The sequence below is a fragment of the Lepeophtheirus salmonis genome, chromosome 13, assembly GCF_016086655.4.
Source record: "Lepeophtheirus salmonis chromosome 13, UVic_Lsal_1.4, whole genome shotgun sequence".
NCBI lineage: Eukaryota > Metazoa > Arthropoda > Copepoda > Siphonostomatoida > Caligidae > Lepeophtheirus > Lepeophtheirus salmonis.
Window position 1 is genome coordinate 3,887,041 of NC_052143.2, and position 14,203 is coordinate 3,901,243.

General features: G+C 27.5%; 1 protein-coding gene across 1 annotated transcript in view; it reads left to right on the forward strand.

The window, feature by feature from the left end:
* LOC121128684 (zwei Ig domain protein zig-8) overlaps positions 1-5,444 on the forward strand; it is a 303,711-nt gene extending 298,267 nt beyond the window's left edge. Inside the window, exons 5-6 of the mRNA XM_040724270.2 lie at positions 4,737-4,908; positions 5,139-5,444. Of these exons, the coding sequence (XP_040580204.1) occupies positions 4,737-4,908; positions 5,139-5,257 (291 nt within the window). The 3' untranslated portion in view covers positions 5,258-5,444. The remainder of the gene's footprint in view (positions 1-4,736; positions 4,909-5,138) is intronic.
* Positions 5,445-14,203: the final 8,759 nt, after the last annotated feature.

Below are 14,203 nucleotides of genomic sequence, written 5' to 3' on the forward strand. Positions count from 1 at the left end.
TCTTTATCATATATATTCTAGGGAAAAATATGGTATATTGTAAATGAATATTAGAGTGGCACTTGTCCTCTAAAATATATACTAGAATCCTTCTTTATTTTCCAACTAAGACCTGATTGGATCCACCTCTCAAAGGAGCAAGGGAACTAAAAGATGGTGTATTGATATCAAAATCAGTAATATACTACTTATTTTGAGACGTTTTACTCATTTGCCTGCAACCTTTCAAGCCTAGGAGGTGCAGGTCTATACTTTCATTTTTTTTCTTGTCCTACAACTTGAAAAGTTTGACGGAAATAATGCTTTTGAGGGAGTTTTAATCCATTTTATTATATCTTTCATTTTATTGTTATAACTGTTTTTACACTGTTAACGTTTTCAATGTTATTGTACTTTCATACTATATGTCTGAAATGTAACATTTATATTGTAAATTAGTTTTAATATCGTTAAATTAGTGAAGAATTTTATTCAAATGTATATTTCTCAAATTATGTGTAAAAATATCTGCCCATATAATTTTTTTAAATAAATCATCTTCAAGAAAATTGGTTTTCAAACTTTTACCCCCCATTCATTAATTATTGGTCAGATTGAGTTTTGCAAAGATTAGGAGTATATATTTTAGTACTATACTTAATCCATCTCACCTAGGAAATATCTTGAAGTCCATAAGGGTGACTCAAGTCAAACTTTTAATATTACCTTTCACCTGATAAATTACCAAGATCTCCAAGTACCATTTAAAAATTGAAATATTTTTGACAGAATGTTATGCAAAATTTTAAAAACATTATTCTTAAAACCCCCACCCCTACACACACACAATTCGATCCACTGTTTAATCAGAATTAAGCAAGGATGACGATAGTTGGAGAAATAAAATGGTTCTATGAATGTAAAGTAAACTAAAATATATTTCGAGTATGTTTTGTATAAGTTGATAAGTGTCCTTGCTAATCGTGAGCGAATTTTCCCATGATCAACTTTATGAAGATTATAAATAAGTATAAGTAGTAACATGTCTTCTTCTCCTGTTCCTTTGTTATGTCAGTCCAATCCTTCTCCATAGCAGCTTATAGAAAATTTACATCAGAAGTGACACATACCTTCCTCTCGATGACGCCCCAGATCCCATAGTCAATATGGTTGTAGTCTGATGAGAACAAAGGCCAAATTGACCAAATTAAAATTTTGCCTAGTTGTCTTCACACCACTTTTGATTTTTTTGGGGGGGATTGTGGCTCCAGACTTCCTCTCAAGTCTTGGAAACTTGAAGAAAGGACGATACGGAAGATCTCTTCATGACTCATTCCTGCACCAAGAAGCAGGATATAATTCAGTCTCCATCTAACTTGTTTTAAAATAACTCTTTGTTTTTATTTCTCTACCAAAAATATTACTGGAAAAAATTGACAAAACATTTAGGAAGTCAGCAAAACCTTTACAAAGGCTACTAACCCCCCAACATAAACATTATTTTTTGACCTCCAGTAGAAATTTTATACATATGAACAATTTTTAAGTAAGATGATTGTATTTTATTTTGCTTATGCAAACATAATAATAAAGAAAAATAATTAATAATATTTAAGCAATTACATTGACTAAACGAGTTAAAAATAAGACCAAGTATGAATATGTAGAAAATCATAATACCTTTATACATAAAATAATAATTCTAGGGATATTTTATTTCATATTTTAAAAAATACACATATAGACACGAGTTTACAATACCAGTATGCCTTTTTTTATATATATAAAAGCCTATATCTTCTTGTAAATATAATCTGTAGTGCTCTATAAGTACTAAAATCTATAAGTTATATTCATAAATTATTTTGAGAAAAATATGTAGGTATACCTAGATAATATATATACACCTATATTTTATCGTTTTGAAAGCCTCAAATATACTTCCATATTTATTTAAATATGACAAATTGATTAGAAAAAAATATTATTTAGGATTTATTCTATACATATTGAATTTAAGTGACATTATTTACAATCAAATTATTTCGGGAGATTTGTTTTATATGTGTCTGTATATAAGAAGCTTTTAGCTAATGAACTTATATTTTTAGAAAAAGTTTTGAGGGAGAAGATAAAAAAATCAAAATGTACTGTCAACAATAAAGTTTAGTTATTCTTATGCTTTCAAAAACTTATTTATATTGAAACATTTTTGACTTCATTAAATATTATAAGAAAATTCGATACATTTCCATTTTGTAATTTAATGTAATTAATTGCTGTTAAAAGTATTTTTTATTGCCTTATTCTCTCTTGTAGAATATAGCGAACATATGAAGGAGAAAATGTATGTACGTCATTCATTTTATGTAAACTGATATCATCCGACCATCACAGAACATGTGATTTTTGAGACAAAATATATCATTCATATTTAAAGAAACATGTGTCAACTTTTCGCTTGCAAATAACGGCTGCTCTTGATAAAAGAAGATATTTTTGAAGTTATTCTAGTTCTGACCCATATTTCTATGTGTCGTAATGAGTTGATAGTGAGTGTTAGAGGCATTACTTTTTTCTATAGAACTTCAACACTATAAAAAAAAAAGTAATTCAGATTTCTATATGAATGAAGAGAGCAAGACTACTGACTATTTCTTCTGGAGCTGCAGAGTTTTAAGAGAAATCTATAGGAGGATATCATATAAACTGCTCTAGAATTTTTGGACAACAACTGATAGGGATGAATTTTTAGGACATTATTGTAGGAAGGGGGAAGGCTATATTATCGCCAATATTACCAAAAGTCCACAAATAATATATCCACAAAAGGCTAAGAAAGACTTTCCCCTTACAGACATCATCCCTATTGTTAATTCATACATCGAAGTTATTCAATGAATGGAGTAGTTCTTCAGTTAACAGAAGACTATTTTCCCACTAACGTTGTGTAATTTTGACTTGTTCTTCCGTTGTTTTAATTTTAATTTTTTATATGTCTTATTTGTACCATTGTTTTTAACCTGAAAAGCCTTATATTTCGATTACCTTTATTTTTTTGCTCGTTTCTTATTTTTAAAATTTGTTTGATATGGTATACATAGCTTTTTGCTTAGAATTCTGTTGAATTGTTTATACTTATTGCGAATAAAGTTGCGTGAACTGGTCTAAGAAAAAAAAACAAGGAAATTAAGAATGTAAAATGTCTATATTTTACATTAAAATACATATAGTTGTTAATTACAATATATAACATCATATAGTCAGTTCAGTACTGAGATAAAACCTTCAATTTTATTGTCAATTATTATAAAGGGTGAATAATTCAAAAATCAGAACAAAAGGAAATATGAGGTCAAGTTAGTTTTTTTTTACTCCTCCCCCCTCCTTCATGTTCATATTTGGAAAAATAATGTATGCGTTCTATTATAAGTAATGTTTGCAATTGCTAAACACTAACTACCTCCTACCTGTGCACTTTTATTCTATGTATTTACCCACAGTTGTTTTTTATTTCAATAAATAGATTTAAAAGATGATAATATTCATATTTTGTATTTAACATGAACGGCTCTTTAAAAAAGTTAGTAAAATTTTACTAAACTTGAACTTATTATTGTCAATTGAAAACGAAGTCACTTTTATTGTACGTTGCAATATTTTCTCTAGAAAGGGAAAGAAGAAAGACCCAAAATCAGTTAGTAATTCAGAGCACTAATAAGAAGAAAAGAAATAGAAAAATCGACAGCTAAAAAAAATAGATTTTCAGTTTTTTTGCACCGGCAATTTTGTTAAGATGCATCTGTCTGATGGTGTTTCTATAATTCCTGACAGAAACGTTGTTTTATCAATAAACTTTAGTGAAATTTTAAGTATCATAGCAACAGCTGCTCCAGGTATAAAGAAGATTGAATTTACAAGAGAGGAACAGTGTTACACCATTGCACCATTTCAAATTTAGAGGTCTCAAATGTTACTTGCATCCCAATCTGGACTGAACAAGGGATTCGTAAGACTTAGCAGCAAATCGTCATGTCTCAGACAGGTCGCTGAAGTGGCTGAGTGAGCATATGGCCTGCCAGAATACCAGATCAAAATCTGTTGGATTGTTTTTTTTTCTGGGGCCACGATTAATCTTAAACAAATCGATCATATCATGCCTTCAAGGACTCTCTGATTTCCTCCATCGAGGAGACAATGACCAACATACCAAGGAACTACCTCGTCAATGCCTTCTCCAACTTTTAGGGCTGGACCCATCCTTTAATTAATGTTCAAGGCGGATACATCAATTGAACTCTTTTCCAACATTCATATGTACAATTCCAGCTAGTTTTTAACTGAATTCACCGAAAATTAAGATTTTTGGAAAAGGCAAGAATTTGATCTAATACCCTTTTTTCTGAAATTTTTTTTTGGGAATTAAGAAGAATTAAAGTACTTATGAGAGCAATTTGTATAAATGGAATACAAAAACTGTAGTTTTAAAACTCTCAACAGCACATTTAGCTTCTTATCTAAACTATTTAGCTATTTGGTGAAAAAACGCTCTAGTTCCACGAGTTTTATATGTCAGTTTTTTGTCAATTATAAATGCATTAACTTATTAATTATTCATACATCAGTGGGTATCATGCAAGCAAAATAGAAATAGGACGATTCAAGGTATAAAAAAAATTTACATATCTAAAAATATTGAAATATGTTCTATCTGTATTTTTCCAAAGGTTCTAAACTATTAATTTTTGTTGTTTCAGCCCATCGACTACACATCAATGAGAGGTGGAGTGTCGGTTTTAACAAACAAAGCTGAAACAACGGTCAGTTCGCTTATTATCCAACTTGCAACACCACAGGATGGAGGCCAATATTCATGCCAAGCGGGAGAAGACTTAAAGCCTGCTGTAGTCAAAGTGCATGTTCTAAATGGTAAGTGATTTTCCAGAATATTAACTATATTATACCAATAGCGACGAATTAAATCCCATGAGTATTTGCATTCATAATATAATATTTCATATTTTTATAAGCGTTTGCCAAGTGATTATGATTTACACAGCATAAAATTTAATATTCTTATTTGATAATAACATATAGAATTATAATAATCCATTAATATGTCATTACCTATTGTAACAATATTTGCACTCACGTTTCAGGTGATAATATTCAATCTCTTCACACAAACTCGGCTACAAAAAAGGAATTTCTTCAAATTCAACTGGTTAGCGTTACAATATCTATTATTGAACTATTGAATATTTTATCAGAATATTGAACAGGGAAGAAACTGGACAATTTTAATTTATGATAGTTAATTTAAACAATATTTTCTACGAGTTTTTAATTTCCATTATTTTAAAGATTATAGCTATTACTTTATAAATATTATTTAATTATAAATATTATATACAAGAAAATTACAGTTACCTACAAACATGTATGTTATTATGTATTATAACTTTTATTGAGTTCAGACAGAATGTTTCTATTGTTTTGATTTTCTAAGTTATGATTTTGATTATATAAATACATACTTAAACATAAATATAAATATATTTTCAAGAAATATCTTAATTTAAAAAAAAAAACTGTGTTTTATTTTGTATTTGGGCAGTACAGAAAAAGTAATTCATTTGCAAGTTTACATTCCACTAAAAGGGAATTCAATAGAGACGTACAGATACAATCTTTATGGACTATTTTGATTCTTTATTATTTAGGTTGAAAGCCAATACATACCAAATGAGAAAATGATTATATTTATAAGGGCTTCGCAAGAAAAGACTAAAATATATCAATCATAGTTATGATACCAATTATTTATTTATAATTTTAAATCAGTATTTCAAAAAAAAATCAATTTATTCCTGCTTGTCAATAATTTTTAACTTTCAATTAATGAAGGTATGCATCATTGGCGTCGCTAGCTCCTTTGGGAAGAGGGCTCAATCTGTCCAAAAAAATAGTTATGATATACAGTGTGCACGAGCAAAATTGTTAGATTTTACCCAAGAAACTTTGAAAAGCACATTATTTAAGAAAAAGTAAGGCTGACAAATCTAATACTTTTTTTCATTTATTAACCAAACTATGAAAGATATTTTCTATTCAAAATGTGATTCTCAAGAAACATAGTACTCTAACATTTTGGTCCACTCCCTCTCTACAACAGCTTTGAGGTCCTCCACATACCTTTGAGGAGTGGCATACACCTTGCTCTCCACGTAGCCTATATTTCATAGCCCAATGGGGAAAAATCTAAAGACGATGGAGGCCAGAAATCTTGATTGATTCTCCACTAGCAACTTTTGGGTATCCTTGTTCTTATGGCTAGGTTCACCATCTTGTGGCCAAACAAAGGAGATCCTAGAATAATTGGCATAAATCCAGGACTTCCAAAATATCTACAATCCTCTCTCTTTCTGTTCACTTGGGTGTGAGCAAGATCCAATATCATTTTCCTTTGGAATTCCTCCTTCCTTCTCTTACGTACAGTTTTCATTCTTTAAGAAGTTTAGAGAGTGTCTACATGAAATTGGAACCAAAGTTTTTGCATTCAACATCTGGGTTGCTGGATTAAATATACTTTTTGGAGGGTAACAATTTTACTCAAGTGTGTTGTATATGTAATATAAAAAAATTATATAAGTAATTATTTACGATAATTTTGATAATTTTTGGGTGAAGCCCCTCCCCCTCCCAAATGAACAACGCCCCTGGTGGGAATGATCTGTATTTATAAGGCAATACTAGTATCTCTTTGTTTTTGTTAATAATGTTTTTATTTGTCAAAATTATCAACGCAAGTTCTATTAAGTAATGAACACTAGTATGTATCATTTGAACTAAAATTCAATTTTATGCAAGAATTTAGTCATTATCAACGCCGCTTTCTCTTCAAAAAATATTAAAGTATATTTTTTATTGCATGGAATTGACCATTACAACTGCCCTGGAGTAATTGACGTTTGGTTCTTGCTCACATTAGATCAAACCAGATAATAATGCAAAATTCTCACATTTTGAGCTTGTGTGAGAATTGTAGATGTTATTTTATTTTAGTGTATAAAAACATAAGAAAATCACTTTTCAGAGAGGAAAAGTGCATCAATCTCACGTCAATGCTTGATGCTTAACAGTACATATATTTATTTTCAACGATTTGGCTTTTGGTGAAGTTTTTACATTACACTCCGCAAGGAAAATAAATAATAATTGTTTTTTCTTTATATAGAAGCATCATTGCTATAAAATGAATCTTCAATGACCATTCAATCATTTCCATTCTTTGTAAATAACTAAACAATGTTATATTTCAAAACTGAAACATCATGAATAGTATGATATATATGCTACGTAATCATTGATTAATTTTAGTCAAAGTGCCTTTCAGTAAATTGTCATCTTAGAATCGTTTTATTTATATGTACTTTGATTGCAACATACATACATTTATTAAGTGCATCATTCAATTTTTACTACTTAATAAAAATGTTAAAATTTCATTACTATCATTGAACTACTAGAAATCTCGTACAAAAAAGATATAAAAAATTTTTTTAAAGAAATCTTTTTCTTTCAGATAATTTGTTGACGTATTAAATATTGTATTCAAGAATTATATTTTCGTGCACTACTATTTTTTTAATTAAATACAATTTTACTATATTTCATTGAGGCATATAATGAATATCATGATGAATTAAAGTAATACACATTTTTTTATCTTATTATCAAAGTATATATTTTTGAAAATTAAAAATCATACATTGATTAATTCAGTTTCATTCACGTAAATAAAGATTAATGAATTTGCATTTTATTAAACATAATCTTCCAAAATATAGGATTATGATATCAAAACCACGTTACATAATTAGTGAGCATTTAATTTATACTTTATAATAATAAATTAATATATAATTTTTTTTTGTGTGTAAAGATTGTATAAGTTAAATATTAAAGAAACAAAAGTAATAAATAATTATTATTTCATAATTTCATACATTTAAATTGTTTTTCTATATTAACCAAATAATATCATCAACAAATTTATTTAATAATCACTGTGTACGTGTAGTCTGGTTGAGAAAAAAACAACATTATATATAAGTTTTTGTATCGACCAAATAGTTAGATATGCAGACTGGGCGTCGGAAATCATTTATAAATAGAAGAACAAGTTTAATAAATATGACATAACTAGATTTAGGATATTTAAGCAATTTTTTCAGCCAAAATGAGCAAAAAAGATGCACTAAAATTTAAATAAATGAGTACCCAAATTTCAAAATTGAGTATTTTGTATTTAAAGAAAAATACAGTATTATAAGTATTATTTAAATTTATTAGTTCTGTTTGATATTTTTCATAATTTATTCATAAATTTTGCTATATTATACCGACAAATCAAGATTTAGTAAAATTTTCTACATTGAACTTTTGTAGTTTATGTAGTTGAAGGAAATTTTGTAGTTGGAGTGAACTTAAGGAGTCATATTTAATTGAGGCCTCTTATCATCACCACCAAAGATTATACCTCTAATATTTTGTATAAAGAGAAGATCTGGATTTTACAATTTGACGCAAAAGTATTTCTCCTTTGTTGCAAGATTCAAGGGGGATAGTTCAAAAGTCAATTTTGTGACCAATTCCCCCTATCTCTATTTGTTTGTTGTCAGAATCTGGCTTCCTAATATAGGAGAGGTTTTGCTAGTGAGGGGTTCCTTCGAAAAATATCATAAAAAGTGGTTCCTAAATCTAATTAGAATCCAAATTTTACTTATTTATTTGATACCAGTTTCAAAAGTTGAGCAATTATTTCAAAAAATGATGAAATGAGCAGTTTTTCCCAACAAGGTCAAAGGGAGCAACTTTTTGAGTGGATGAGTTATTATTTACTTGTCCTAAGTCTAGACATCTCACATTGATGATATGACCATAATTCAGCTTATCATGTATTTTTTTATTGCCTTCGTCTCAGTTACTGTACGACTGCATTCAGTAAAATATGAAATAAAAATAATATCCATGTTCACAGATAGTGAAATTTTGATTTTTTTTCCAATCCCCATTGTCAAGTGTGCAATCAAAAGCATTATGATTAAAGGGTATTTCCATTTGAGTACAAAATAATAAGAAATTATACTTAGACACTTAATGGAAGTAACTGAAGTGTTTTTTTGAAAAAAGACATACCATCAAGTAATAAACGTTTTTCTAAGGTTTTTTATTACTTTAAGAGGATTATCATTATTATTAAAACTGATGGTTTTGTTCAAAAAAATTCAGCACAACATCAATATATTTATAATTACACAATACTTAAATTTAGTAGGAAAGGATTACCTGGTGTTGCTCGGCCATGAAAGTAACGGGACATTACATTAACAATGGTCAAAATAATTGAAAAAATATTAAGAAAATAATATTTAATAATTCATCTTCTAAAATACTATAATTCACCTTCATTATTCATCAATCATTTAATCACAATTTTGTATAGATCCTTATTTAGGACTAAAGGCTGCAGTTCTCTGCAGTACAGTCCTGCATATAAATCCTAAAACGGATAAAGTTTGGTCCTTGATAACACCACTAAACTTTATTATTTCTTTTTTAAATCCGTTATAGTACCGACAGTCTGAAGGACTGGTTCAGTTTCGATTTCAGTTAAAACCCAATTTATATGTGTCAAATTTATATTCAAACGAATCTTCAGACAAATTTTTACAAAGTTCATTTTAATTTACGAATCCAATATTTCGTTTATTTCATTTTTTTGCATCTGAAAAAAATGAAATTCCAATTTTCTCCAATTTCTTTTTTCACACATAACTTTTTTAATCTTGAATAAATTTAAAAAACGTAGATATTCGTATCGTTATTCCTAGAGACGCCAATTATTTTTTGATTTATAACTAACCCTGTGTTTACTCTCCCTGAGCTGCAAAAAACGATAAAATAACCCTCCCCAAAGCTTGGAGTCTCCGTTTAAGTTCGAAAGAGGTCCGCATACAAAATTTCAGTCTCCTAGGTTTAACGTTGTGTGCGTACATAAAGGACACACACACACAAACTTTACTTTACATATATATAGATTTATATTTTGTGGTACATCAATAAATCAAATAAAAACTAATAAATTCATGATATTAAAGGTGCCTATTCATAATACTTTTGAAAAATGACAACATTATTAAGTCAAGGAAAAATGAATTATAGCTTTGAAAAATCAAATATTTTTTTCTAAACCAAAAGGGCAACGATCTAAACGGTTATTTTAAGAGTCTTAACAAAGTATCTAAAAATGAAAATTGTGTCTTGCATAATTCATTTTACCTATCTTCCATATTGTGGCATCTACTTTTTTCTTATTTTTCCCCAGAGGAAACACCAAAAAGTTTTACCTTCCACCTTCTAAGTTAAAAGTTCTTTTAGGGTTGCAACAGTAGTCTTATTAGTTTGTAGTAGTTTTGGAAATTTTTATGGAAGAAGAACTATTCTCAGAAAAGAAGCATTCTAAAAAATTGCGCAGGTTTTTATATGAGAAAAATTAAACACCACTATGTTTTTGTTAAAATAATGAACCCACAATTATTTCAGGATCATCTAGACGTTACTGCTTTTGATACATCTAATATTTACAACTCTTAAAAAGATTACTAATTCATTTATCAAACAATAAATTATAATGTCTCTGAAAGTATGTGATTCAAAACAAATATATTCTTAATTGGGGTGTTGGTTGTTGAATATTGTATATTCAAGGTTCATACTACTAAATATTATTTTTGATGTCATTTTTCAATGAATTTTTTCACACCCATTCAATAATTTTTTCAGTAAAATGAATAATTATTTTAATCAAAAAACATGCATTTTAGTTATATAGATCCCATCTTTTTCTATGATACAACTATTATAACAAGTAATGAGGGATTGAATAGCAGTTTATATAACTGAACTTCATTCATGTATTTATTATATTTAATTTTTATAAATTTAAGTATCTACCTCTAAAATTATGATTCCTCACTTTCAAAAATAATCCATTCGTTTCTACATTTAATTGAAGAAATAACTATTTATTTATTTTATAATATGGTTAAGATGATAATATGAAGGTTTCTAGGCTTATTGTCTAATTAAATGTTTTGTAACTCATGCGTAAGAGGATGTTCCATACGAAGTAGAAATGAGTACTTTTAAAAGTAAATTCAACACTTCTTTATGAAAATATTTGATGCAATATATTCTTTTTTTTTTTTCTTTGTCATTAAAAGTATAAAAAGATTTACACGCAGATGCGAGAAACCTTACATAAATTATCACTATCAAATATATTGCACACCTTCTTACACCTGCATTAAACCTTAAAATTATGTATAATATAAATGCATTTCACACAATAAATATAAGCTATTATAGTACTTGTTTGGATACCAAGTACTTTAGCAAATCTATCTTTAATGGAGTGTAATGCTCGGGAAAAAGTATGACTTTATTGTGTATGAGAGTACTGTTGGAGCTATGAATATTTTTATAATGGGAGAACGAGTCCAATCTAGTCAAAATTCACTTTCTTTATTACTTACCTTACAACTAAGAGGGGAGGGGGGTAAAATCAAATTCAATTTTAGTCCTACTTTTCGGATACAAAAGCATATTTTATACATTATAGATTTTTTTGTATTCCCAGCCAACTTGGAAAACAATAAATCATTGAGATATTCTAGATATTTTACAGCCTTTCAATTAGTTTTAACAGAATTGTAGAATGAATTATTCTACTCAAACTAACCAAAAGATTCCATTAAAAGTGGATATATTTGTTTTGATATGAAGATTTTGATATGATCAGAAGATTAATCATATCTAACCAAAATAAGTTCAGAGTTGTTTAAAATGATTTCTTTGATAAATTCATGTGAGCATCATTAAATACAATTTCAAAGATCCTTGATTGTGATTGTCAACGAAGTAGAAACCATAATGAAGTGACAATGTTTATTTGATACCTTTCTAATTAACATTGAAAGTTGAATATAAATCAATTTGAACCAATAAATTCATGCCTGAAGTGGTTTATTTTATGAAATTCTTAATATTAAGCGATTTAATTCCAATGATAAATATGGTGTCTTTTAAAAGAAAGGTATAGATTAAATAAGTCAGAATATATTGTAATGCGTTACAGAACGGAGTTTCTGACTTGATATCGATGAACATGGTCATAATTAGTTTGGATGGCATCTGGGAAATGAATTTTATATATAACAACATCAATTCAAAATACACATTATGGTGTTTGCATGGCAGTTTGATATTCTTCAATATTAAAGAGTTATTTTGTAATAAAATTTATTCTTTATTTATTTTCTTACTTCATAAACAGTTTCCCCTATTATCCGTTGTCCAACAAACCTGTGTACATTTGATTTGGACACTCCGCATAACATAATTTATATCACTTTAGCAACATGCAATAAAAGTTAGCGTATAAAGTTCTGAAATTAAATATAAATGAGTCAATTAGATAATATAATTTGTAAGAAATACTAAAAATATACATTGTATATGAAACATATTTAAATTAGGGTTAATCGCTTTATTTTTCAAACATAAATTACTTATTAAAATTAATTAAATAATTTACTTAATTATATTTAATTTTGAAACATTTTTTTACGCAACCTTGGGAGTAATAAAAGATTGTAGCATTTATTATGATAGTACAATCATAATATATCAAATGGTTTGTTTTTATATAATTAGTGACACCATTCTCTCATTTTTTATTTTTTTTTTCATAGATATAAAACACTTTTTAAGAATAAAAAAATTATTATAAAAGATTGTGTATATTTATTTAACGATAAATATATCCTTTAAATTTTTAACTGGATATTTTCAAATTGTTCAGAATATAATTTCTTTGTTTTCTAAAATAGCTAGAAAATATAAAATTTGCCAAATAATAGATTATTAAATTAGTAAAAGCCATGATAATAAAGTTCATGATTAAAAAAAAATACTACTTCAGATAGGCTGAAAATGAACTTCTTTTTTTTTCAAAAAGGATTTAAATGTTTAGTTTTGTTTAAGTTTTTATATCCACATGTTAGAAATGTAAAAAAACAAAACAATGTTTAATAATAAATATATATTATAAAGTAAATAAGTTAATAGTTTTAGTTCTTATTTTATCATTTTCAATGTCTAATTTTGTCAATAATATTCGGTCACATTGAATTCTACTTAAACTATAAAAACTTTATTACTATTATGTAAATATTCCAAAAAGAGTGTGTCAATATTTAGAAAAATAAATTTAAAAAAAAAAACTTAGAAAAAACCATATTTAAAATTGTGGTTTTTTTACGCTACATAATCATATTTTTATTTGGTTTCTTGTTTTTTTTTAGTGGGAATAAGTTTTTTTTATATTCCTTGGAAACCCAAATACGTATTATTCTAAATATAATTACGAATTATATTTGCACGTCCTCACATATACCATAACCATGAAAAAAAAATAATGGTCAAATAAAAAAAATTAATTAAAGGAAAGTTAAACACGCTTATTTTACCGGTAGAAAGTTTACCATGAAGAGAATTAATGCATGAAAATGTTTTTTTATACTAAACTAACTGTGATTCATTGCCTAAAATGTCATATACCGTATGTTAATTCTCAATTGGTAGAAAGTGCCTTGACTTGGTTTAAGAACATCCATTCAAATTTCATTTTTAATTTTTATTTGAAGTTTGAGCGGACGATACTTCTAGAATGAATTTATAGTATATTATTGTAAGTATAATTTTTTTTTTTTTTAAATATACTTAAATAGATCATGAATCACAATTAATTTACATCATAGGACACCCTCATATGTTGTATTAATGAGTGATATCTCTCCACTTTGAAATAACATTTTAAGTTGAAAATTGTATTGCCAGTGTGGTTTGGCAAGAAAAGTATGCACACCTCATAAGATTTATAAATATAAGTAATATTATTGTGAGATTTTACTTGCTTTAGTGATTGTAAAGCATTGTAATTCTCCATTATTTAATCTCTAAATATACATATTATTATACTGTTATATCAAGATAAATACATGGCATTCAAAGAATACATGAACTATAATATCCCCTCTTCTTGCAACAACCGACCACGGATTTTACACTGATAACTCAATATAGTAATTATCTTGTC